General features: G+C 46.6%; 1 protein-coding gene across 1 annotated transcript in view; it reads right to left on the reverse strand.

Moving 5' to 3' along the window:
* The window catches only part of reck (reversion-inducing-cysteine-rich protein with kazal motifs), a 508,306-nt gene that overhangs the window by 294,916 nt on the left and 186,230 nt on the right, over positions 1-27,160 (reverse strand). Inside the window, exons 4-6 of the mRNA XM_034173078.1 lie at positions 26,124-26,160; positions 16,730-16,815; positions 15,088-15,135 (exon numbers count right to left, since the gene is read on the reverse strand). Of these exons, the coding sequence (XP_034028969.1) occupies positions 15,088-15,135; positions 16,730-16,815; positions 26,124-26,160 (171 nt within the window). The remainder of the gene's footprint in view (positions 1-15,087; positions 15,136-16,729; positions 16,816-26,123; positions 26,161-27,160) is intronic.

Below are 27,160 nucleotides of genomic sequence, written 5' to 3' on the forward strand. Positions count from 1 at the left end.
AGCCCCTGCTGTGCCAATTCTCCGGTCAATCTCACGCTCCATCATCCCCTCACCCTTGAACAAGCCCACGAGGTACTTGAACTCTTTCACTTGGGGCAAGGCCGTATTCCCTACGCGGAGTAGGCAATCCATCGGTTTCGTGCTGAGAACCATGGCCTCAGATTTAGAGGTGCTGATCCTCATCCCAGCCGGTTCACACTTGGCTGCGAACTGATCCAGTGAGTCTTGGAGGTCGCCGGCCGATGAAGCCAACAGGACCACATCATCTGCAAAAAGCAGTGACGAGACCCTGAGCCCACCAAACCAGAAAGCCTCCTCCCCCCAACTACGCCTCAATATCCTGTCCATGAATATCACAAACAAGATTGGTGACAAGGCGCAGCCCTTGTGGAGGCCAACCTCCAACGGAAACAAGTCCAACTTACTGCCGAGCACCTGTACACAGCTCTCGCTTTGCGAATACAGAGATTGGATGGCCCTGAGAAGGGACCCCCTCACTCCTTAGTCCCACAGAATCTCCCGGGGTACCCAATCATACGCCTTCTCCAAGTCCACAAAACACATGTAGACTGGGTGGGCATACTCCCAGGCACCCTCCAGGATCCATGTGAGAGTAAAGAGCTGGTTGGTTTTTCCATGACCAGGACAGAACCCGCATTGTTCGTCTTCAATCAGAGATTTGATTATTGGCCGAACCCTCCTTTCCAGCACCCTGGAGTAGACTTTACTAGGAAGGCTGACTAGTGTGATGCCCCTGTAGTTGGAACACACTCTCTGGTCCCTCTTTTTAAATATGGGGACCACCACCCCAGTCTGCCACTCCTTAGGCACTGTCCCAGACCTCAACACAATGCTGAAGAGACGTCATATCCAAGACAATCCCTCCACACCCAGAGCCTTCAGCATTTCTGGATGGAAATGCACAAATGCATGTGTGTGCACTGCTCTTCAAATGAGGTGCAGGCAGGTGCTCTGTTTGTGCACTGCTAAAATCAGCAGAAAGTACTACTGCAAACACACCAGGGCCCTCACTCATCAAGCTGTTGTGTTGAAAAGGTTGTAAATGCTGTTGTATAAACAAAATTTATACCTCCGTCACACATAGCCAGAATCACACAGAATGACATCAGAATGATGAATCGGCACACATCTGAAACGCGGCGGGTTTCAGTTCTAAAACATTCTGACAGCCATCTGCGAGAGTCCACATGGTTGGTCAAGATCAGCCGGTGGCCCCAAACGTGATGCACATGTTCAAAACCCTCCGGGTGCCATTGAGATGGGACATCTATCCAACAGCGGTCCATGTGCAAGTCTGAGGACCATCTGACCGCAATTTACATATTCTAATGGTGGAAAAACAGGATTCGAAATGATTTGAGCACATAGGAGAGAACCTTGAGATGGATCTGACACGGCTAGCCTGCCGGTATGACCTCCATGCGCCACGTATAATAATGCTTTTGTTGTGAAAGTGTAGTGACACGGACCCACAACAGGGGGCGCAAATGAACGGTCAATAGATGAGCCAAAAATTAACAATTTAATGTTGTGAAGGAGCACAACGAAAATACAGACAATCACAGAATATGATTACAGTCAATCCACAAAGGTGACGTGTGGGCAGGCTCGAGGATAGAAGACGTCTGTCCTGAGAAGAGCCGGAACCACACGATTTCCGCCGCCACCGAACCTGGTGAATAATGGAGCCGCCAAGTCCCGAATTCCCAGGTGATCACCGTCCCCGACTGTCGGATCTGGTACTGCTGGCGAGAACAAAGACAGTCAAGTGTGGGTGTGTGCACACCCAGTAACAACAACGGTGGGAATGCCACCTCCACCTCTCACTCAGAAAACAGGTACGTGCAGCAGTTGAGAGTACTTATCACAGAATAGCGTGGGGAGCGAAGACGTCAGCTCTCCACGTCTCTCACACTCAGCCACCGGCTGCGAGCACTCACGGAACTGACTGCAAACACTGTGTAACAAACACTTGTCAGAAAAGACAAAAGCAACGGCTGAGAGTTTTACCTCCAATGAAGTACGATATCTCGGCAACGAGGTGGAGATGACGTCTGGTCTTTATGGAGTGAGAGGACGTTGAGTAGATGGGTGACAGCTGTCAAGAGGTAATGAGTGACAGCTGTCACCCCCGGCTGTGTCCGTGGCGGCAGCGCCCTCTCGTGCCTGAAGCCCGCACTTCAGGCAGGGCGCCCACTGGTGGTGGGCCAGCAGTACCTCCTCTTCTGGCGGCCCACACACAACAACTTTGTCTGATAATAACTTTGTCAGATAAAAATAAACGCCTCCCTTAAATTAGCGCTGGGCATTATGTGCATTAAAAAGATTACATGTGGTCGAGTCTGCTGTGTAGCGGTATGTTACAATCTTAAATACTGATTTATGCTTCTGCAACTCCTTAACTCTGTGGGCATGCAATGACATTAACATACGCCTGATCACTTTAAAGTTCTCCATTGCGTCTTTATGCAATTTAACACAGGAACAGTGGCTTTTTCTACATTAATTTGTCCCTCAATGAGCTCCTCTTCTTTCTACAATCATTCAATCAATTTTTTTATATAACGCCAAAGCACAACAAACAGTTGCCCCAAGGCGCTTTATATTGTAAGGCAAGGCCATACAATAATTATGTAAAACCCCAACGGTCAAAACGACCCCCTGTGAGCAAGCACTTGGCTACAGTGGGAAGGAAAAACTCCCTTTTAACAGGAAGAAACCTCCAGCAGAACCAGGCTCAGGGAGGGGCAGTCTTCTGCTGGGACTGGTTGGGGCTGAGGGAGAGAACCAGGAAAAAGACATGCTGTGGAGGGGAGCAGAGATCGATCACTAATGATTAAATGCAGAGTGGTGCATACAGAGCAAAAAGAGAAAGAAACAGTGCATCATGGGAACCCCCCAGTAGTCTACGTCTATAGCAGCAAAACTAAGGGATGGTTCAGGGTCACCTGATCCAGCCCTAACTATAAGCTTTAGCAAAAAGGAAAGTTTTAAGCCTAATCTTGAAAGTAGAGAGGGTGTCTGTCTCCCTGATCTGAATTGGGAGCTGGTTCCACAGGAGAGGAGCCTGAAAGCTGAAGGCTCTGCCTCCCATTCTACTCTTACAAACCCTAGGAACTACAAGTAAGCCTGCAGTCTGAGAGCGAAGCGCTCTATTGGGGTGATATGGTACTACGAGGTCCCTAAGATAAGATGGGACCTGATTATTCAAAACCTTATAAGTAAGAAGAAGAATTTTAAATTCTATTCTAGAATTAACAGGAAGCCAATGAAGAGAGGCCAATATGGGTGAGATATGCTCTCTCCTTCTAGTCCCCGTCAGTACTCTAGCTGCAGCATTTTGAATTAACTGAAGGCTTTTTAGGGAACTTTTAGGACAACCTGATAATAATGAATTACAATAGTCCAGCCTAGAGGAAATAAATGCATGAATTAGTTTTTCAGCATCACTCTGAGACAAGACCTTTCTGATTTTAGAGATATTGCGTAAATGCAAAAAAGCAGTCCTACATATTTGTTTAATATGCGCTTTGAATGACATATCCTGATCAAAAATGACTCCAAGATTTCTCACAGTATTACTAGAGGTCAGGGTAATGCCATCCAGAGTAAGGATCTGGTTAGACACCATGTTTCAAAGATTTGTGGGGCCAAGTACAATAACTTCAGTTTTATCTGAGTTTAAAAGCAGGAAATTAGAGGTCATCCATGTCTTTATGTCTGTAAGACAATCCTGCAGTTTAGCTAATTGGTGTGTGTCCTCTGGCTTCATGGATAGATAAAGCTGGGTATCATCTGCGTAACAATGAAAATTTAAGCAATACTGTCTAATAATACTGCCTAAGGGAAGCATGTATAAAGTGAATAAAATTGGTCCTAGCACAGAACCTTGTGGAACTCCATAATTAACTTTAGTCTGTGAAGACTAAAGTTAATTAGTCTTCAATAATAATAATCAACAAAAATCAACCTCCAAACCAATGGTACAGTACGTGCAATTTCCTCCATGAATTGTGGGTCATTTGTGGGTCTCTGATCCACGTTGTAAAGTTGGTCCTATTTGTGGACTTTTCTGCCAAACGTATTTGACCCATGCTTGAAATGTAATCGGTGGGCACACTACAAAAAGTATTACAATATGACAGGACAGCAAGGAGTGAAAGCAGAAAAAAGTGACAAATCACAGTATTTTGCATTCTCAATCATGACAATGTGAAAAAAGGTTTAAGGATATGATTCCTTCTTTATGTTCTCTAATGCCATATACCAACACAGTGCAGAGTAGCTACCAAACTCTGTAAGTGAGATAGAGTATCTCTTCAATAGTTTTACATCCTCATTGAAGACAACTTTGGATGCTGTAGCTCCTCTGAAAAGAGAGCTTTAAATCAGAAGTGCCTGACTCCGTGGTATAAATCACAAACTCGCAGCTTAAAGCAGATAACCCGTAAGTTGGAGAGGAAATGGTGTCTCACTAATTTAGAAGATCTTCACTTAGCCTGGAAAAAGAGTCTGTTGCTCTATAAAAAAGCCCTCCGTAAAGTTAGGACATCACTAATTGAAGAAAATAAGCTAATTGGTGTGTGTCCTCTGGCTTCATGGATAGATAAAGCTGGGTATCATCGGCGTAACAATGAAAATTTAAGCAATGCCGTCTAATAATACTGCCTAAGGGAAGCATGTATAAAGTGAATAAAATTGGTCCTAGCACAGAACCTTGTGGAACTCCATAATTAACCTTAGTCTGTGAAGAAGATTCCCATTTACATGAACAAATTGTAATCTATTAGATAAATATGATTCAAACCACCGCAGCGCAGTGCCTTTAATACTTATGGCATGCTCTAATCTCTGTAATAAAATTTTATGGTCAACAGTATCAAAAGCAGCACTGAGGTCTAACAGAACAAGCACAGAGATGAGTCCACTGTCCGAGGCCATAAGAAGATCATTTGTAACCTTCACTAATGCTGTTTCTGTACTATGATGAATTCTAAAACCTGACTGAAACTCTTCAAATAGACCATTCCTCTGCAGATGATCAGTTAGCTGTTTTACAACTACCCTTTCAAGACTTTTTGAGAGAAAAGGAAGGTTGGAGATTGGCCTATAATTAGCTAAGATAGCTGGGTCAAGTGATGGCTTTTTAAGTAATGGTTTAATTACTGCCACCTTAAAAGCCTGTGGTACATAGCCAACTAACAAAGATAGATTGATCATATTTAAGATCAAAGCATTAAATAATGGTAGGGCTTCCTTGAGCAGCCTGGTATGAATGGGGTCTAATAAACATGTTGATGGTTTGGATGAAGTAACTAATGAAAATAACTCAGACAGAACAATCGGAGAGAAAGAGTCTAACCAAATACCGGCATCACTGAAAGCAGCCAAAGATAACGATACATCTTTGGGATGGTTATGAGTAATTTTTTCTCTAATAGTTAAAATTTTGTTAGCAAAGAAAGTCATGAAGTCATTACTAGTTAAAGTTAATGGAATACTCAGCTCAATAGAGCTCTGACTCTTTGTCAGCCTGGCTACAGTGCTGAAAAGAAACCTGGGGTTGTTCTTATTTTCTTCAATTAGTGATGAGTAGAAAGATGTCCTAGCTTTACGGAGGGCTTTTTTATAGAGCAACAGACTCTTTTTCCAGGCTAAGTGAAGATCTTCTAAATTAGTGAGACACCATTTCCTCTCCAACTTACGGGTTATCTGCTTTAAGCTACGAGTTTGAGAGTTATACCACGGAGTCAGGCACTTCTGATTTAAAGCTCTCTTTTTCAGAGGAGCTACAGCATCCAATGTTGTCTTCAATGAGGATGTAAAACTATTGACGAGATACTCTATCTCACTTACAGAGTTTAGGTAGCTACTCTGCACTGTGTTGGTATATGGCATTAGAGAACATAAAGAAGGAATCATAACCTTAAACCTAGTTACGGCGCTTTCTGAAAGACTTCTAGTGTAATGAATCTTATTCCCCACTGCTGGGTAGTCCATCAGAGTAAATGTAAATGTTATTAAGAAATGATCAGACAGAAGGGAGTTTTCAGGGAATACTGTTAAGTCTTCTATTTCCATACCATAAGTCAGAACAAGATCTAAGATATGATTAAAGTGGTGGGTGGACTCATTTACATTTTGAGCAAAGCCAATAGAGTCTAATAATAGATTAAATGCAGTGTTGAGGCTGTCATTCTCAGCATCTGTGTGGATGTTAAAATCGCCCACTATAATTATCTTATCTGAGCTAAGCACTAAGTTAGACAAAAGGTCTGACTTAGTGCTTAGAAAATTAGAAAGGTCTTGTCTCAGAGTGATGCTGAAAAACTAATTCATGTATTTATTTCCTCTAGGCTGGACTATTGTAATTCATTATTATCAGGTTGTCCTAAAAGTTCCCTGAAAAGTCTTCAGTTAATTCAAAATGCTGCAGCTAGAGTACTAACGGGGACTAGAAGGAGAGAGCATATCTCACCCATATTGGCCTCTCTTCATTGACTTCCTGTTAATTCTAGAATAGAATTTAAAATTCTTCTTCTTACTTATAAGGTTTTGAATAATCAGGTCCCATCTTATCTTAGGGACCTCATAGTACCATATCACCCCAATAGAGCGCTTCGCTCTCAGACTGCAGGCTTACTTGTAGTTCCTAGGGTTTGTAAGAGTAGAATGGGAGGCACAGCCTTCAGCTTTCAGGCTCCTCTCCTGTGGAACCAGCTCCCAATTCGGATCAGGGAGACAGACACCCTCTCTACTTTTAAGATTAGGCTTAAAACTTTCCTTTTTGCTAAAGCTTATAGTTAGGGCTGGATCAGGTGACCCTGAACCATCTCTTAGTTATGCTGCTATAGACGTAGACTGCTGGGGGGTTCCCATGATGCACTGAGTGTTTCTTTCTCTTTTTGCTCTGTATGCACCACTCTGCATTTAATCATTAGTGATTGATCTCTGCTCCCCTCCACAGCATGTCTTTTTCCTGGTTCTCTCCTTCAGCCCCAACCAGTCCCAGCAGAAGACTGCCCCTCCCTGAGCCTGGTTCTGCTGGAGGTTTCTTCCTATTAAAAGGGAGTTTTTCCTTCCCACTGTCGCCAGGTGCTTGCTCACAGGGGGTCGTTTTGACCATTGGGGTTTTTACGTAATTATTGTATGGCCTTGCCTTACAATATAAAGCGCCTTGGGGCAACTGTTTGTTGTGATTTGGCGCTATATAAATAAAACTGATTGATTGATTGATTGTTACATTATTTCCTGTTGCATTTATAATAAACATTTGTATTTATTTACAGTGTCTTTCTGGTTGAAATGAGATATAAATAATCTACCAGACTTAAAAAAAAAATGTACAAATTTCCATGTTATTTTGTCTAAAAATAAATGTCCTTATGTTAAACAAGAAATTATCTAATATGAAATAACATGTGGTTTTAATTTACAGATGAAAGGTTTCTAAAGAACCATTTATTGATTTATTTAGCTATTTTAATTACAAGTGTTCTAAACTTTAACAGTAATCAGAAATTCTGAGGTAACAAACAACAACAAAAAACATTTCGAAGGATTTTTCTTCAGAAAACTGCTCTATAAATGAGCAGTCCTGTGACACATATGTTTTGCACAGATCAGTGGTTTCTGCACGGATCCATTTTGTAGAGATCAGTGGTTTCTGTACCAATCCGATTTGTAGAGATCAGTGGTTTCTGTACCAATCCGTTTTGTAGAGATCAGTGGTTTCTGCTACCAGTCTTCTGTGTTTTGGCCCGACGCGTCGTTCCTATTGGACAACGGAAAGGTACGTCACAGCTCAGAGCATTGAAAGTTGGAATGGATTGAACTTTGTCCGCATCAGCCTGCCGACAAGCGGCAATGCGTGCTCCCGTCAGAAGCGTCGGTTTAGCTCGGCTTTTGACGCGACGCATCTGACACATCTAAAAAGCAACGCGTCTCATTGAAAATAATGCTTTTTAGACCGATTTTTGATGCATTTGACGCATCTGACGTATTCAGTGTGAAAGGCCCATTACAGCTGCTGTGCTTCACTTCAGGATGTAATTTGTAAAGAAATACATCACGATTCATTTTGGGAGGAAAAAAACGTTTTAGTTGATTGTAGTTTCTTGTCTGTATTACAACATTTGGAAAGAGGTGTCATTTTATTTAAAGCGGCAATTCATTTTGTTATTAATTCCGACCGGACTCTGTCTTGGCAGAGAGCTGTGCAGTGTTTTGAGCTGTGAACGGAACGGAGGACAATTCTCGTTTCTTGACTACAACAAGACAAGAGTCCCAGTTAGTGACTTTAATACACACAAAAGTGACTCTTGATATTTTAATGGCTTTGAGAGGGGTTAAGAAGCGGACTTACTGCTTCTGAAGAGCAGCAAATCAAAGAGCCACGAGCCACTGAATCGAAGCATTGCTTCAGTGGTTGACGGCTTCAAAGTGGAGTCGCGCTGCAGAAACAGTTGATTACAGAGCCGCTGCAGACCAAACCCTGAATATCCGACTTAATTTATACATCCGTATGACTCTGAAACTCGGAAAAATCCGTATAATTTACAGACTATAGGTTGACATAAAAACCAAAGCTGTGTTCACTGCAGGGACACGTTCGGCACTATTCGGGATTATTCGATGCATAAAAAAATTTGACCGATGCAGTTCGGTCTGGATCCGGGTGTTGTGAAAGTGTAGGTACACGGACCCACAACAGGGGGCGCAATGAACGGACAATAGAGAAAGGTGAATAACAAGTTTTACTGTTGTGAACAGGGCACAACCAATACAACAATTAATACTTTGTAAGTCGAAATCTGCTGGTGTTGTGTGGGCAGGCTCGAAGGTAGGAGACGTCCGTCCCCGTCGAACCGGAACCACCCAGATTTCCTCTGCCACCGAAAACCAGGAGTACTGGAACCGCCAAGTCCCGAATTCCCAGGTGGCCACTGCCTTCGCTCGTCGGATCCGGTACTGCTGGCGGGAAAGAGCACAAACACACAGGTATGGGTGCGACAGCACCCAGTAGACGGAGAGGGGAGAAGCCGCCTCCACCTCTTGAAATAATGAAGCAGGAAGGTGAGTACTTATCCAAGCAAGGTGCTTTCTGTAATCAGCTGTCCTGAAATAGTTTAGCAAGGTTTATCAGAGTCCTCAAAATATATACTAGCAGAGTAGGTTACCTTAATCTCAAGGCGATATCTCGGCACTGAGGTGGAGACGCTGTCCTGCTGATATACTCCGTCCTGAGTGCAGTCAGCTGTGTCTAGTAATGGGTGACAGCTGTCAGCCTGACAGCCTTCGTCGGCGGCAGCGCCCTCTGGTGCCTGGAGCCCGCACTCCAGGCAGGGCGCCCTCTGGTGGTGGTGGGCCAGCAGTACCTCCTCTTCAGCGGCCCACACAACAGGACCCCCCCCTCAACGGGCGCCTCCTGGCGCACGGCCGGGCTTGTCCGGATGGCGTCGGTAGAAGTCGGCCAGGAGGGCCGGGTCCAGGATGAAGCCCTTCTTCACCCAGGAGCGCTCCTCGGGGCCGTACCCCTCCCAGTCCACCAGGTACTGAAAACCCCGGCCCATTCGACGGACATCAAGGAGCCGGCGCACGGTCCAAGCCGGTTCCCCGTCGATGATCCGGGCAGGAGGTGGTGCCGGACCCGGGGTGCAGAGGGGTGAGGTGTGATGGGGCTTTATCCGGGAGACGTGGAATACTGGGTGGATCCGCAGTGAGGCCGGAAGCTGAAGCCTCACTGCGGCGGGATTGATGACTTTGACAACCTTGAAGGGACCGATGTACCGTTCTTGGAGCTTGGGGGAGTCCACTTGAAGGGGAATGTCCTTGGTGGACAACCACACTGCCTGCCCAGGACGGTACGTGGGGGCCGGGGCCCGCCGCCGGTCTGCATGTTTCTTCGCCCTCGTCCGGGCCTTCAACAAAGCAGAGCGGGCAGCACGCCACACCCGACGGCACTTCCGTAGGTGGGCCTGGACCGAGGGCACACCGACCTCTCCCTCGACCACCGGAAACAAGGGGGGCTGATACCCCAAGCACACCTCAAACGGGGAGAGGCCGGTGGCTGATGACACTTGGCTGTTGTGGGCGTACTCGATCCAGGCCAGGTGGGTACTCCAGGCCGTCGGGTGCGCGGCTGTCACACAGCGTAGTGTCTGCTCCAGTTCTTGGTTGGCCCGCTCTGCTTGCCCGTTGGTCTGGGGGTGGTACCCGGACGAAAGGCTGACCGAGGCCCCCAGTTCCCGGCAGAAGCTCCTCCAGACATGTGAGGTGAACTGGGGACCGCGATCGGAGACGATGTCTGATGGTATGCCATGCAGACGGACGACGTGGTGGACCAGGAGGTCCGCTGTCTCCTGGGCCGTAGGGAGCTTCGGGAGGGCCACGAAGTGGGCCGCCTTGGAGAAACGGTCCACTATCGTGAAGACGACGGTTTTTTCCCTGGGACGGCGGGAGACCCGTGACGAAGTCCAGGCCGATGTGGGACCAGGGGCGATGAGGCACGGGCAGTGGCTGTAGCTGCCCTGAGGTCTTCTGATGATTGGCCTTGCCCCTGGCACAGGTGGTACAAGCCTGGACGTAGTCCCGGACGTCGGTCTCCAGGGATGCCCACCAGAAGCGTTGCCGGACGACTGCCACGGTCCTTCGCACCCCTGGGTGACAGGAGAGCTTAGAACCGTGACAGAAGTCTAGGACTGCGGCCCTGGCCTCTGGTGGGACGTATAGTTTGTTCTTTGGTCCGTTTCCGGGGTCCGGGACACGGGTCAGGGCCTCCCGGACGGTCTTCTCCACGTCCCAGGTGAGGGCGGCCACGATAGCGGACTCCGGGATGATGGGATCCGGGGGATCCGACGGTTCCGTTCTGACCTCCTCTTCGTGCACCCGGGACAATGCATCCGATCGCTGGTTCTTGGTCCCGGGGCGGTAGGTAATCCGGAAGTCAAAACGGCCAAAGAACAATGACCAGCGGGCTTGCCTGGGGTTCAGACGCTTAGCGGTCCTGATGTACTCCAGGTTCCGATGGTCAGTGAAAACCGTGAATGGCACGGCTGTTCCCTCCAACAGATGTCTCCACTCTTCGAGGGCCTCTTTCACAGCAAGGAGTTCCCGATTGCCGACGTCATAATTCCGTTCAGCGGGGGTCAACCTGCGAGAAAAATAGGCACACGGGTGAAGGACCTTATCGGTCTTCCCGCTCTGGGAGAGCACCGCTCCTATCCCTGAGTCCGAGGCATCCACTTCAACCACTAACTGGCGGCTAGGATCGGGCTGCACCAGAACTGGTGCAGACGAGAAGCGCCGTTTCAACTCCTTGAACGCGGCCTCGCACCGGTCCGACCAGGTGAAGGGAACTTTTGGAGAGGTCAGGGCTGTCAGGGGGCTAACTACCTGACTGTAGCCCTTAATGAACCTCCTGTAGAAATTAGCGAAGCCGAGGAACTGTTGCAGCTTCCTACGGCTAGTGGGTTGGGGCCAATCTCTCACCGCCGCAACCTTGGCCGGATCCGGGGCGACGGAGTCAGAGGAGATGATAAACCCCAGGAAGGACAAAGAAGTGCGGTGGAACTCACACTTCTCGCCCTTCACAAACAGACGGTTCTCCAACAACCGCTGCAGGACCTGACGGACATGCCGGACATGAGTCTCAGGATCCGGGGAAAAGATGAGTATATCGTCTAGATATACGAAGACAAACCGGTGCAGGAAGTCCCGCAAGACATCGTTTACCAACGCTTGGAAGGTCGCGGGAGCATTAGTGAGACCGAACGGCATGACCAGGTACTCAAAATGACCTAAGGGGGTGTTGAATGCCGTCTTCCATTCGTCTCCCTTCCGAATCCGAACCAAATGATACGCATTCCTAAGATCCAGCTTGGTGAACATTTTGGCTCCATGCAGGGGGGTGAACACCGAATCCAACAAGGGCAACGGGTATCGATTGCGAACCGTGATCTCGTTCAACCCCCTATAATCAATGCATGGACGAAGTCCGCCATCCTTTTTACCCACAAAAAAGAAACCTGCGCCCATCGGTGAGGTGGAATTCCGGATCAACCCGGCAGCTAAAGAGTCCCGGATGTAGGTCTCCATGGATTCGCGTTCCGGCCGTGAGAGGTTGTACAGCCTACTGGACGGAAACTCACTGCCTGGAACCAAATCAATGGCACAATCATACGGGCGGTGGGGAGGTAGCGTGAGGGCCAGATCCTTGCTGAACACGTCAGCGAGGTCATGGTACTCCGCTGGCACCGCCTTCAGATTGGGCGGGACTCGGACCTCCTCCTTAGCTTGGGAGCCAGGAGGAACCGAGGAACCGAGACACTCCCGATGGCAGGTTTCGCTCCACTGTACCACTACCCCGGACGGCCAATCAATCCGGGGATTGTGCTTTAGCATCCAGGGAAAACCCAAAACCACACGGGAGGTGGCCTGAGTCACGAAGAACTCGATCACCTCCCGGTGGTTGCCTGACACCACCAGAGTTACTGGAGGTGTCTTGTGCGTGATTGGTGGGAGTAGGGAGCCATCTAGTGCCCGAACCTGCACAGGCGAGGTAAGAGCCACCAGAGGGAGCCCTATCTCCCTGGCCCATCTGCTGTCAAGCAGATTCCCCTCAGAGCCCGTGTCCACCAGTGCTGGGGCTTTCAGGGTTGAATCCTCATATAGGATCGTGACTGGGAGTCGTGTAGCAATGTGGGTGTGTCCCACGTGCATGTTTTGGCCCACCCCTGGCCCAGTCTCTAGGGGCGGGCGTTGGAGTTTAACCGCTCGGGGCAATCGTTTGCCATATGCTCACTCGAGCCACAAACATAACAAGCTCCGTGGGCCCGCCTCCTTTGTGCTTCAGGTGCCCTAAATGTTGCCCTGCTCGTGTCCATAGCTTCGTCAGCAGGGGGAGCCGTAAGCGCACGGAGCGCCGGAACAGAGGAGCGTGGGGACGGCGGAACTCGATTGGACCCGGAAGGGAGAGGGACGACCCGTACCTGGCCACGCCCCTCGCCTCGCTCCCGGCGACGTTCCTCTAACCGGTTGTCAAGCCGTATGACCAGATCAATGAGCCCGTCTAAATCCCGCGGTTCGTCTTTAGCCACCAGGTGCTCTTTTAGGACCAGAGACAATCCATTTACAAAGGCAGCGCGGAGGGCAGTGCTATTCCAGCCGGATCTCGCTGCCGCGATGCGGAAGGCGACTGCATAGGCAGCTGCGCTCCGACGTCCCTGTCGTATGGACAGTAATGCGGTTGAAGCGGACTCTCCTCTGTTGGGATGATCGAACACCGTTCTGAGCTCCCGTACAAACCCGTCGTATGACTGAAGGAGCCGTGAGCTCTGTTCCCAGAGCGCTGTAGCCCAAGCGCGTGCCTCCCCGCGAAGCAGATTTATCACATAAGCTACCCTGCTAGCATCAGCTGCGTACATCACGGGACGCTGAGCGAAGACGAGCGAACATTGCATAAGGAAGTCCGCGCACGTCTCCACACAGCCGTCGTACGGTTCTGGAGGGCTTATGTATGCTTCAGGGGACGGAGGAAGGGGCCGTTGAACAACCAGTGGAACGTCATTCTCACACGCAGGGTCCTCGGGAGGGAGAGCCGCAGCGGCGCCCGGAGGGCGCGCTTCCATTTGTGCGGCGAGAGCCTCCACCCTGCGGTTTAGGAGAACGTGCTGCTCGGTCATAAAATCGATCCGAGTGGTGAAAGCGGTGAGGATCCGCTGCAACTCACCGATTACCCCTCCCGAAGCCGCCGCTGCGCCCTGTTCTTCCATTGGCCGTTCAACAGCCGGTTGACGCCCCTCGGGATCCATGACGCTGGCCGAGATATCCTGTTGTGAAAGTGTAGGTACACGGACCCACAACAGGGGGCGCAATGAACGGACAATAGAGAAAGGTGAATAACAAGTTTTACTGTTGTGAACAGGGCACAACCAATACAACAATTAATACTTTGTAAGTCGAAATCTGCTGGTGTTGTGTGGGCAGGCTCGAAGGTAGGAGACGTCCGTCCCCGTCGAACCGGAACCACCCAGATTTCCTCTGCCACCGAAAACCAGGAGTACTGGAACCGCCAAGTCCCGAATTCCCAGGTGGCCACTGCCTTCGCTCGTCGGATCCGGTACTGCTGGCGGGAAAGAGCACAAACACACAGGTATGGGTGCGACAGCACCCAGTAGACGGAGAGGGGAGAAGCCGCCTCCACCTCTTGAAATAATGAAGCAGGAAGGTGAGTACTTATCCAAGCAAGGTGCTTTCTGTAATCAGCTGTCCTGAAATAGTTTAGCAAGGTTTATCAGAGTCCTCAAAATATATACTAGCAGAGTAGGTTACCTTAATCTCAAGGCGATATCTCGGCACTGAGGTGGAGACGCTGTCCTGCTGATATACTCCGTCCTGAGTGCAGTCAGCTGTGTCTAGTAATGGGTGACAGCTGTCAGCCTGACAGCCTTCGTCGGCGGCAGCGCCCTCTGGTGCCTGGAGCCCGCACTCCAGGCAGGGCGCCCTCTGGTGGTGGTGGGCCAGCAGTACCTCCTCTTCAGCGGCCCACACAACACCGGGACTGCATAACCCCATTTTATTTCTTTTTAATTTCTTAATTTCATAAGCCAATGCAAATATGAGATGTCGTTACATCTATATGTTACTTGTCTCTTTTATCCACCTCTTGACTTATTACAGATGTTGACAGATGTTAGCTCCACCAACTGACAATGGATGACAGCCAGAATTCTGACTTTTATGCCCATCAGATGTTGATGATGTTACAAAACAAGAACGTTAAAAGATAAAAGGAAAGCCAGTCTCATAATGTTTAAAAAAGAGCATTTTAAAGACAGAGCCAGATTAGGACCAACATTTAATTAGCTGTTTTAGAACCCACAAACCATCACAAAATATATTCAAAATGCCACCTACTTCTTTTGAGATACCTTAACCTCAGACAATTAAACAAACACAGGAAGGACTGCATAACCTCTCCTCCTTCTCTGTGACTTGACACAGCAGGTTCACCTTCAGCTGCTGAATATACAGTATCTGGCTAATCTGTACACTTCTGGGACTTACCTCTGTAACTTTTTTGCATATTTTAGTTATGTCATTTTTGGATGATGCCTAAAAGGGAGAAAAAAGAACAATAAATTTCTTAAATAACCATTATACAGTGAAATCAAAAGTGTCACATGGTAAAGTAAAAACAGATAGTGTTGGTGAAACCACACTACGAATCCATTCTCAAATAAGAAATAATACTCAGAGATGTAAATTAATTTTGTCATTCAGTGAGACCATAATATATGGTTCTGAGTAATTCTCTCCAAAATCGAACCACACTGCTCTCAACTAAGATGACCCTTCGACCATTTTAAAATGATATTGCTCCAAACTGTTTGACATAAGCACCACTCACCTTCAGAAGATATTCTGTTGACCATGCCAGTATTCACATGCTTTCTTTCTGTATTATAAATCCTTTTGTTGGATTGAGCTTTCATTTCATTGCTTCCCTGATCGGTTCAGACAGTGACCAATTGAGAAACATTAGTCACCATGTTTTCACTGTGTTCTCCCTTTTTAGTGACCAGCAAGGCCGGTGTCACAGACCGAACGGCCCCCACTAAAAATTGGTCCACCCTACCTCCACTGTAAAGACATCATTTGGAACCACAGCAGCTCTTGTGAAATGGACTGTCTGCACCCAAAGCGATCAAATGGATTAATGGGATTATTAAACATCAGGTGACAAGGTAAAACCTTTTAAATCATTCTAAAGTCAGTTTTAAGCAGAAACAAGGCTGTTTGAAGCAGTAAACAAGGTGATAATTGGCGAGTTGTTCTTGACGCTCTGAAATGACGTAGGCACTGTGCGCTCTGATCGGTCTGCCGTCTTTTATTATGAAATAATGCTGAATTTGTGTGGAAATGACTGTTGTATAAAAGCTTCAGAGATCTGTCACTGAGATAGATGATGACTGGAGTGAAGTTTGAAGCAGAAACAAGGCGATAATCAGTGAATCGCTGGTGATGGCCCAAAATGATGCATGCACAGTGAATGCAGAGCGGACCGATTTTTAGGGGGAACCATTCGGTCTGCAACACCGGTTTGTTAAAATAAACTTTTACAGAATCCTGTCCGAAGTACGGCAACTACATGTTTGCTGGTTTCAATGCAGTTGTTTGGTTTTGTTTTCAAGAAAATACAATGCCCGATCATTGACATAATATTGGCTTGTTTACTAAAGTGCTTCAGAAGTGTACCTCTTTCACTACATAATGTCCACCTTACGTATATCAACTAATGGCTGTTATTGGCCTGGAAAATTCTGACCGGTGTAAATTTGTTTGGATGGGGTCTGGCATATCTGCTAGAGCAAATGCAACATGAGCTCTCAGGTACGATTGGTTCCCAGGCTAGTATTATTCATCAAGTATAACAAATAGTCATTCCAAATATCCCCTACAAGAACTGCACCAAAATATTGACAATGGCCTATGATCTTGACGTTTAACCAATTTTTCTCAAAATCGAATCACTTTGTCCTTGACTGACCTGCAATCATTCAGGCAAGCTTCATCTAAATGGGATGAAAGTTCTTGAACTTTGAACACAGATGGACACATTGGACTGAAAACAATACGCCTTCATGTCATACTGTTGAAAGTGGGTGTAATATAAAAAATACAGCATATTGTGTATGAAGACTCTCACCTGCTTGCATTCCCTACGACATTCAGGTGAGATAGCAAGCTCACAGCAGCCCAGCCCCACCCAACCTTCTGTTTTCTTGGATACACCTGAAAACAAATAAAAACAAGTTAGGTTACAAATATGAATTTGTTACCTATGAAAAATATATTTTCCTTTCAATATGACGTTAAATATTGAGTGAAGTTTTGAACCTTGGTAAATTAAACTTTGTAAATTCTTATATTGTGTCCATGTTTAAACAATTTACAGTATGATGAACTGTCCAACTTCTGAAGTTGAAGTTTGGACCTCATTATTGGGGATAAGATTCTTACTCCATCAGGTGCCACCACATCTCACAAATATTCACTGAGTAAAGTACTGGTATTACATATTCTGACTGCCTAGAGATAATAAGAACAATAAGAATACTAATGAATTATCCATTTCCCCAAAGCACTACAACAGACTCAACGCAGTAACTAGACATGTGTGAACATACTGTAACAAAACCAGGTTAAATCAGATTACTTTCAAATGTAACAATACATTTGTTTAGCTTTTGCACAGCTATAGTCGTTTTGGCAGACTTAGTATGACTTTGGTAGCAAATTATGGCTGCATGATTTGATAAAAAGTCACATTAAAATTCTTGTGGGAAATATTATGATTTGTGATTTCTGATTTTGGTCTTGTATTGCTACAGTTAGGTCATAAATGTACCATCACAATGGAGCTGAAGTGAAACAACCAGGAAGTGCTTGTGGCGAGGAGTTGTAGTTTTGATTCAAAGGGGTTTAAAGAAAAATTTTACATTGATCATTTAGATCACAGTCTTTCCTTTTTCAGAACACAGAAGTTCTCCATAGGCCCTGGGGCCCACTGGTGCTGGTAGTCATCTACACATTCCTTAGTGTGAAGCAGATGAGAGTTTTCATCTCCCCTAGATGGTGCACGCTTCCAACACAGGTTACTTTCCCAGCCAAGGCCAATACCCATGTACAGCTGGGTGGACTGAGACAACGCAAATTAAGTCTCATCTTCAACCACTTATCTGGGTTCGGATCGCAGGGGCAACATCTCCAGCAGGGGACCCCAGACTTCTCTTTCCTGTGCCACATTGACCACCTCTGACTGGGGGATCCTGAGGCATTCCCAGGCCAGTATGGAGATATAATCTCTCCACCTAGTCCTGGGTCTTCCCCGGGGGTCTCCTCCCAGATGGACATGCTTGGAACACCTCCCTAGGGAGGCACTCAGGAGACATCCTTACCAGATGCCTGAACCACCTCAGCTGGCTCCTTTCACCACAAAATGAGCAGCAGCTCTACTCTGAGCTCCCCACGGATGACTGAACCTCTCACCCTATCTCTAAGGGAGACACCAGCAACCCTGCTAAGGAAGCCTATTTCGGCTGCTTGTACCTGTGATCTAGTTCTTTCGGGCATGACCCAACCCTCATGACCATAGGTGAGAGTAGGAACAAAGATTGACCAATAGATTGAGAGCTTTGCATTTTGGCTCAGCTCCCTTTTCGTCACAAATGAAATGAAGCAAATGAAGTGTGATATTCAAATCACAGACAGGCTATGTGCACTGCATTTTTAGAGGTCATACGTAATTAGGCAAACTAAAAGTAATAGTGATGAAAGGCAGGTGAGGAAAAAAACAACACTTTATGTGGTCTTACATTAATATTATTATCAATGTAATACCACATATTATTTATTAGAATGGTATTTCCATTGCACAGTTGTCACTGAAAACACTGAAGTGAAAGTTGCCATAACATCATATGAAAATAAAATGTAATAATGAGAAATATGATCCAATAATATAACATATTGTGAATTTCTACATTATGAGTGCTTTTACTTTTTGTACTTTTAAGTAAATACTGACAGTAATACCTTTGGAGTTTTCCTCATTAACAGTTTCAAAGCAGGACTTTTGGTTTGTTGTTTTGTCAGTCTGCTGTTACACATTCCTGTCCAGGTGGTGAAGGAATTGCACTAACGAGTTTGCTAACCACCATTAACATTTGAATGCAAAATCAAGGTTGCATACATGACACATTGGACAGGTTCTGAAAACGGTAGCCAAAATTGCTCTATTGACTTAGCTCATTAAGGTGCAAATCTCTGGTAAATGAAATGTCAAATGAGCTGACAATTTTAAACACATAAAGAATTATGAAAATATTTTAAATAATCCTAAAAATATGCATTGTGTTTTACTTCTGGTGCCATTTGACCTGAGAAATTAAGCCATAAACATGGGTAATTTAGCATGATTTTAATAATAAATGTTCACAGATGTGAACCTGTCAGAAAAGGTGACTTTGGTGACATCATGTGAGGGACAGCCCACTCAGAGACATTACTGAGACAAAAGAGAAAACCAGAATTTTTGCAGCTCAAAATGGTTGAAAATGGTGAACAGGTGCATTATGGGATGATCCATCATAATCAGTCGTGGTGTTTATTTGTTGTGCAGTTTTCCCGCAGATAAGATTTTTGAGGGAGAAGTGGAAACTAGAGCCACCTAAGCCGTTTAATGGCGTTACCTGCTTACCGGATCAATGACTGCGAACTGAAAAATGACAGACGAAAGTAACACAAACACTGTGACCACTATGTGCTCTGATAATTTGGATTTTTTTTTCTTTTTTTGAAAGGAAATAACTTTGAAAATCGAGCTGGTGCGATTTAGTGTGGCTGCTGTGTGTGAACACAAGAGGTGACACTCCAATGCATTTCTCAAGATATGCATTCATTACTCTGTGCTTTTCAATCTTAGCTTCTGGCACAATTCTGGCTGGATATTTTGACCCCTCTTCTTGGCAAAATTGGTTGAGTTCATTTAAATTGCTTGGTTTCATGGCATAGACCTGTCTTTTAAGTGTAGTCCCCAAATTTCAATAGGGTTGAGGTCAGGGTTTTTTTTTTTTTGTTGGTTTTTTTTTTGGGGGGGGGGGGGGGGGGTGCAATCCAAAAGATTGTTTGCCTGCATTATCCAACCAACATCCAGGTGTTGTGTTAGGGATCACCCTGTTGGAACACCTAACAGTGGCTATGTTTCAACCATTTAGCTGTTGATTGGAGGTGACGTTGAAGAATTTGGAGGTAGTTCTCCTTCATTATTCCATTAAGTCTGTGCAATGACTCAGGACTACTGGCAGCAAAACACACTCAGAGAATGATGCTACTACCACCATACTTGACGAGGTCCCACTCAGCTTAGATTCTGAGATCTGAGAGGATAAGGCTCACACATGTTGTGTGTTGGGGGGGTGTGGCTGGACATTTTGGTGTTCTTTTCTTTTCTTTGCTCTCCAGGTGGCATGAAAACTGATTTGTCTGTGGAGAAGGTGCTGGCTGAAGAGTCCTTCACTCTCATCAACATCATGTGCAGCACCTGTGAATGGTGCTCACGTGCAACCTTAAAGACTTTCAGCTGAAGCAGATAATTGGATGGCGTTCTGCATTTAAGTCATGTGTGATTCAAGCAGAATTGCCGGGAACTCGACCTTGTGATGTTCGTTTGTGAGACGCTGAGGACCGCGCCTGGGTTTGACACATCGAGCCTGTGAAGCAGGAAGGGTGAGGGACACATGCTGTCAGCACACATCAGAGGTGATTAATTGTTTGACTACTTGTTGATAGTAACTTGGTATTTTGTTACGCAGTATATTTGAATTGTGATGAGAATTGTGCAGCTTGCTTCTCACTGCTGTGGCGTGCAGACAAGTGATCCTCCACCTGTTGTGAGAAGCTGCTCATTTGCATAAAGCTTAAAATACAGACCTGAATGTGTTGCTGATAGTGTGTGTCTTTTGAAGGATATTAGTTGTAACTGCTGACTTACCTCACCTCTTCTATCCTTCGCAGAGAGTCGGTTTGTCGTGTCCACCTGGGGGGTGTTTGGCTGTAACAGTGAGTCCAGAAGCACCGGGCTTCGATCCTTTTGGGCGCTGGAGAGCGTGCCAGCCTTCACTCCACCAGAATGACGCAGTTTTAGTTTCTACACTTTATTATGCACCAGAGGGTGAAACAAATAAATTGTTTTTGTTATTGGAACCGCTTTCTGGTTATTTTAGTGCTGGGTTCCGTCAGACGCAGGTCCGCTCCTCAACCCGCGTCGACACATAACAGTAGTTCCCGGCCATTCCATAATGGACCCAGCGGCAGAGGCGGTTCCTTTTGCCGAAAAAGTTCAGAACACTTGGAGAAAATATGGGAGCAATTACAGCTTCTCGCAAACCAAATTAAACAAACAGATGCCCATGTTACGGAGCTTGCAGCGCAAGCCGTTCCGCTTCCTGCTGCTCCAGCTGCGGCACCATCGATACCGGTGCAGATAACTCCGTCACCCAGAGATTCGGCGTCCGAACCGATTATTTGTCATCCGGAGCCTTATGCGGGAGTCGTTGAAGCCTGTGCTTCGTTTTTGATGCAATGGTCTCTGGTTTTTGCTCAGCGACCGGCTTCCTTCTCTTCTGATGGGAGCCGTGTTTCATATGTGACAAATTTGCTCCGAGGTGACGCCTTAGCTTGGGTCACAGCGTTGTGGAGTAACAACTCGCCATTGTTAGGATCCTTTAAGGATTTCTCCCGGGAGTTCCGACTGGTTGTTGACCATCCGGTGAAAACGAATACCGTTGCCCAACGGTTGCTGAATCTCAGGCAGGGGAGGCGGAGTGCGGCGGAGTATTCCGTAGACTTCCGGATTTTTTCTGCTCAGTCAGGTTGGAATGCCGCAGCTTTACAAGGAGTGTTTGTAGATGAGTTAAATGAGTCATTAAAAGACGAGCTGGTAGTTCATGACGAGCCAAACGATTTAGATGAGCTAATATCGTTGGTGATTCGTCTAGATCAGGGGTGGGCAATCATGTGCCATAAAGGGCCGAGACACTGCAGGTTTTCCGTGCAACCAGTCACCTCAGCAGGTGATTTCATTAATGATCAGGTGTCTCAGCAGGTGATTTCATTGACAACCAGGTGTTTATGTTCAGAGGAGAAGCTCATCAGCAACCCACCTGCTGAGGTGAATGGTTGCATGGAAAACCTGCAGTGTCTCGGCCCTCGATGCCCACCCCTGGTCTAGATGATCGGATGAAGGAGCGTGGACGCGAGAGAGGGTGGCCATCAGAGCGGGTTTTTTCGTCTCGGGGCTTTCCCCGACACAGATCTGGGCCGCCTCTTCTTCGCCCCACTGAGGCTCCTCCGATGGGACCTCTGGCTCCTCTTGCTGACAAGCCCATGCAGCTTGGACGAGCAGAGACCACTGTATTGCCCCAACATATAAGCGTCAAGAAAAATAATGGTGACGTATCTCCAAGTGTTCTGGGACAGGCAAAATAACACACACACACAAAAAAAAAAAACTTGTAGGGGTTATAATTTGTTTGGGGAGTCAGAGGCGTGTCTGGTGGAGTGAACGTTAGGTGGTTAGAAGCCCGTCTGGGCTCACTTGCTCGTTATTTTTTCTGTGTATTTAGGTATTTTCTGTTTGGGTTTTGGGGTCGTTTTATTTTGTTGTTTTTTATTTCCCTACATCCCTAACCCCAACCTCACTTGCCCCAAGACCGTTTGTCTTGTGGGTTGTGGGGTGGTGCAGGTTGGTCACGCTGAGCGTTCTCAGAAGACCTCTGCACCTAGGGGGGGGGTTGTTAGGGGCGTTTTTCTTGGTTTGGTTAGGGCCCGGTTCCACTCCAGCCTCGGTGAGCCTTTGTACCGTTCGTCATTGGTGTTGCCGGGGTGTGGTGCAGCGGAAACATACCTCAGTCGGAGGGGTGGGCCGATCTGTTTCCGTTTGCCATTTTGGTAGTTCCACCCCTCCCGAGAGGCTGGGGTATGGTCGAGTTGGGGCACCGGACGTATTTCCGGTTTTCCGCTGCGCTTTGGGGTTGGGGCTGGGTTAGTTTTTCCTGTTCCCTTAATGTTTTGAGCCGTTCGCCAAAATTGAGCCGCCGAGGGGCTCTGGGAGGGACCTGGGGTCTTTCGGGGTGCCGGGGAAGGTAACAGGGTTTACGGTTGTTTTATTTGCCCCCGGGGGTTGTTTCTGGTAGTCCTCCGGGGGTTGGATTTTGATTTTGTTTTGTTTCCTTCCGGGTTCCACCTCCAGGGTTGATGGGACGGTCCTCTGGGGGGGAAATTGACTTGTGGGGCTGACTAGGCAGGTGTGGCCTGGTCTGGGGTTCCGGGGTTGTGGGGAGGGTGCCTCCTGGGGTTTGATGGTACGGTCCTGTGGGGGGCGCCGTTACCTGGGGACCTTTGTGGGATTCCGGTTCTGGCTATTCCTCCTGGAACCGGCGGTAAAGGCCTTCTGGGGGGGGGTTGGGCTCTGCAGGTCGTTCTGGGGGGGTTGTTTGTTATTTTTCTTTTATGCATTTATGTTTGTATTGTGTTTGTGGGGCTGTGTTGGGTTTTTGCATTTGGGAGTTTTTCTTTTCTTCCCGGGGTTAGATGGGACGGTCCCCTGGGGAGGTTTTGGGTGGGTTTTATGTTTTTTCTTGTGTGTTGGATTATACTAGGGACTGTTTTGGGGTTTTTGTTGATGCCAGCTGGCCTTCCAGCTGCGGTGCCCTGTCCTGCTGTCTGTGGTGGACCTTGGGAGCGTTGTGCTGTCTGCTTCCTGACGAGGACCCCGGAGGGAGGTGCTGTTCTCGGCCTGGTCTGTTCGGTCGCCGGGAGGCTTCCCGTTAACAGGGGGGGTACTGTTGTGTGTTGGGGGGGTGTGGCTGGACATTTTGGTGTTCTTTTCTTTTCTTTGCTCTCCAGGTGGCATGAAAACTGATTTGTCTGTGGAGAAGGTGCAGGCTGAAGAGTCCTTCACTCTCATCAACATCATGTGCAGCACCTGTGAATGGTGCTCACGTGCAACCTTAAAGACTTTCAGCTGAAGCAGATAATTGAATGGCGTTCTGCATTTAAGTCATGTGTGATTCAAGCAGAATTGCCGGGAACTCGACCTTGTGATGTTCGTTTGTGAGACGCTGAGGACCGCGCCTGGGTTTGACACATCGAGCCTGTGAAGCAGGAAGGGTGAGGGACACATGCTGTCAGCACACATCAGAGGTGATTAATTGTTTGACTACTTGTTGATAGTAACTTGGTATTTTGTTACGCAGTACATTTGAATTGTGATGAGAATTGTGCAGCTTGCTTCTCACTGCTGTGGCGTGCGGACAAGTGATCCTCCACCTGTTGTGAGAAGCTGCTCATTTGCATAAAGCTTAAAATACAGACCTGAATGTGTTGCTGATAGTGTGTGTCTTTTGAAGGATATTAGTTGTAACTGCTGACTTACCTCACCTCTTCTATCCTTCGCAGAGAGTCGGTTTGTCGTGTCCACCTGGGGGGTGTTTGGCTGTAACAGTGAGTCCAGAAGCGCCGGGCTTCGATCCTTTTGGGCGCTGGAGAGCGTGTCAGCCTTCACTCCACCAGAATGACGCAGTTTTAGTTTCTACACTTTATTATGCACCAGAGGGTGAAACAAATAAATTGTTTTTGTTATTGGAACCGCTTTCTGGTTATTTTAGCGCTGGGTTCCGTCAGACGCGGGTCCGCTCCTCAACCCGCGTCGACACATAACAACACAGAGCAGACTGGCTGCAGCAAACCTTTTGTTTTTGTAAGCAGACGCAGGTCCGCTCCTCAACCCGCGTCGACACATAACAACACAGAGCAGACTGGCTGCAGCAAACCTTTTGTTTTTGTAAGCAGACTGAAATGTATTTTCAGGCTAACATTAGTACAAACTTGCTGATGCCAGACGGCCTTCACCCTACTGGGGAAGGTGCCGCCATCTTGTCTGTGAACATAGATAGAGCTCTACAGAGAGGGTAACATTAGGATTTTACAGCAGGCCACAGAGCAGGTGATTAGAGACCCTGCCATATAAACAGCTGTATTACTTCACTGTATATAGCCCCCTGGCCCATACTCTGAATTCTTAGATGCATTTGGTGCGTTCATCTCTAACTTGTCAACTAGTGCAGATAACATTCTGATTACTGGTGACTTTAAAATTCATATAAATAAGCCTTCTGATCCTCTCTGCAACTCATTTATGGAAATTGTGCATGCATTAGGATTTAAACAATGCATTTAGGATTTGACGGACTAGTGGAAATACCCTGGATTTGGTTCTCGCATGTGGTATTGCTGTCACGACTATTGACATTGTGCCTCTTGCATCAGTGGTCTCTGATCACTCACTTATTAGGTTTACAGTTTCACTGCCATGTTTAATGGAACAACAACCTTAAACTCAGCTCTCAAAACTACACTCGATATGATTGCACCAACTGTGATTAAACCCCCCCCCCCCCCCCCCCCCCCCCAAATCACAGTCCGCTTGGTGCAATGATTACTTGCGTGACCTCAAGCATAAGGCTAGAGGTCTAGAATGGAAATGGTGAAGTTCAAAATTAGAAGTATTCCACCTCGCATGGCATGATGCTATCTTCGACTATAAGCATGCACTACTAGCTACAAAGCAGACCTATTACTCTGATTTGATCAACAAAAACAAGCATGCATTCTGATTCTGTTTTTCTCTTTGTTTGAGGTGTGGCTCCATCCAGAGATGGGTGTGGTGTCTGTTTCTGCAACCCTCCTCTTCTGTGCACCAGCAAAATTTCCTGTATATTTCAGTTTTGTGAATTGTTTTGTAAATTGTGTCGGTAACATGGCCCAAGCAGAGGGTCACCCCTTTGCGTCTGGTCTGCTTGAGGTTTCTTCCTCAAATCATCAAAGGGAGTTTTTCCTTACCACTGTTGCCTGTGTACTTGCTCTGGGGGTTGGTTAAGGTTAGACCTTACTTGTGTGAAGCGCCGTGAGGCAAAATTGCTGTGACTTGGTGCTATATAAATGAAAATAAATTGAATTGAAAACTACAGATGAATACAACAAAAATTCAATGTCACTCAATATCTATGAGATGGCATTTAAATCATTTCGAAATTGAAAGAGTATGGAACAGCTGTAAATCTGCATCAAAAATTGAAATCCTCCTAAAAAACCACAAAAGTGGACAAAACGGATTCATGTCAGAAAGGAACAAGTGACAACCCTGAGAGAGCAAAGGCTTCCCTTACTGTGACTGGACAGCAATTATGGTGACAACAACTGTGGAACCAGGGTATAAATTGTTGACAAGACTCATACTATGTCATCTCAGCTCAAGTTTGCCTAAACATTTGTGGAATGCTGCATAGTCTGACAATATAAAAATTGTAATTTCTGTGAAACTAAACACCATGTGTGGTCTCAGTCAAACACCGCACATAATCAGACAATCAGACATGCACCATTTTAACCACAAAGCAGGGTAGCGGCAGCATGGTGCTGTGGCCAGATTTCTACACAGGATTGTGTTAATTAAAACATAATTAGCATTTAGCTCTTACCTGGAAGTGTAGAGTTGATGCACATCCACAGTTCATTCTGAAAACCAAAGGTGAGAAAGTGAAATTCATGTATCACATCTTCATATCACTGATGGCATTTGCATTAATTTAAAAGAGATTTTAAAAAATCTGATGAGATTCAGAATTTTGCATACTGCAAACCATCAACTTGATTTCTGTATGCATCATTGGGATCAAGATCTCTTTGCAATGGAGACCTAGACAATCATAAAGTTTCCAATTCACCTAACCTGCATGCCTTTAAATGTGGGAGGAAGTCGGAGCACCAAGAGGAAACCCACATAAACACGGGGAGAACATGCAAACTCCACACAAAACAGCCACAGGTGGGAAACAATCACATGACCTTCTACCTGTGAGGCAGCAGTGCTAACCACTAAGCCACCATGTTGCCGGTGCCACATGGACAAATATAAATACCAGACAAACTGATTGCTATTGGTTTACTGGCTACTACTCTTCCTCTCCTTCCCATCCTCTGTCTTCCTGTTACTCCTCCTCCCCCCAAGTGTGGAGTTGTACATCTGATGGCCTGAGGGACAAAGGAGTTTTTCAGTCTGTTGGTCCTGCACTTGGGAAGGAGCAGTCTGTGGCTGAAGAGGCTTCTCTGGTTGCTGATGATGGTGTGCAGAGGGTGACTGGCATCGTCCATAATGTCCACCAGTTTGTCCAGTGTTCTGTTCTCTACCACCGTCACCAGAGAGTCCAGCTTCATGCCAACCACAGAGCCAGCCAGCCTGATCAGTTTGTCCAGCCTGGATGTGTCCTTCTTGGATATGCTGCTCCTCCACGGTATTAAAGAGGACTCTGACTACTACGGACTGGGAGAACATCCATAGGAGTTTCCTGCAGATGTTGAATGACCGCAGCCACCTCAGTAGAGCCTGCTCTGTCCCTTCCTGTACAGGTGGTTGGTGTAATATACAAAATAACATAATACAGACAGTTAAATTATAATGAATAGCAAAAAGAATGTAACAAAAATGTTGTTATAACAATAATAATAATGATTCAAT

The sequence above is a fragment of the Thalassophryne amazonica genome, chromosome 1, assembly GCF_902500255.1.
Source record: "Thalassophryne amazonica chromosome 1, fThaAma1.1, whole genome shotgun sequence".
Classification (NCBI taxonomy): domain Eukaryota; kingdom Metazoa; phylum Chordata; class Actinopteri; order Batrachoidiformes; family Batrachoididae; genus Thalassophryne; species Thalassophryne amazonica.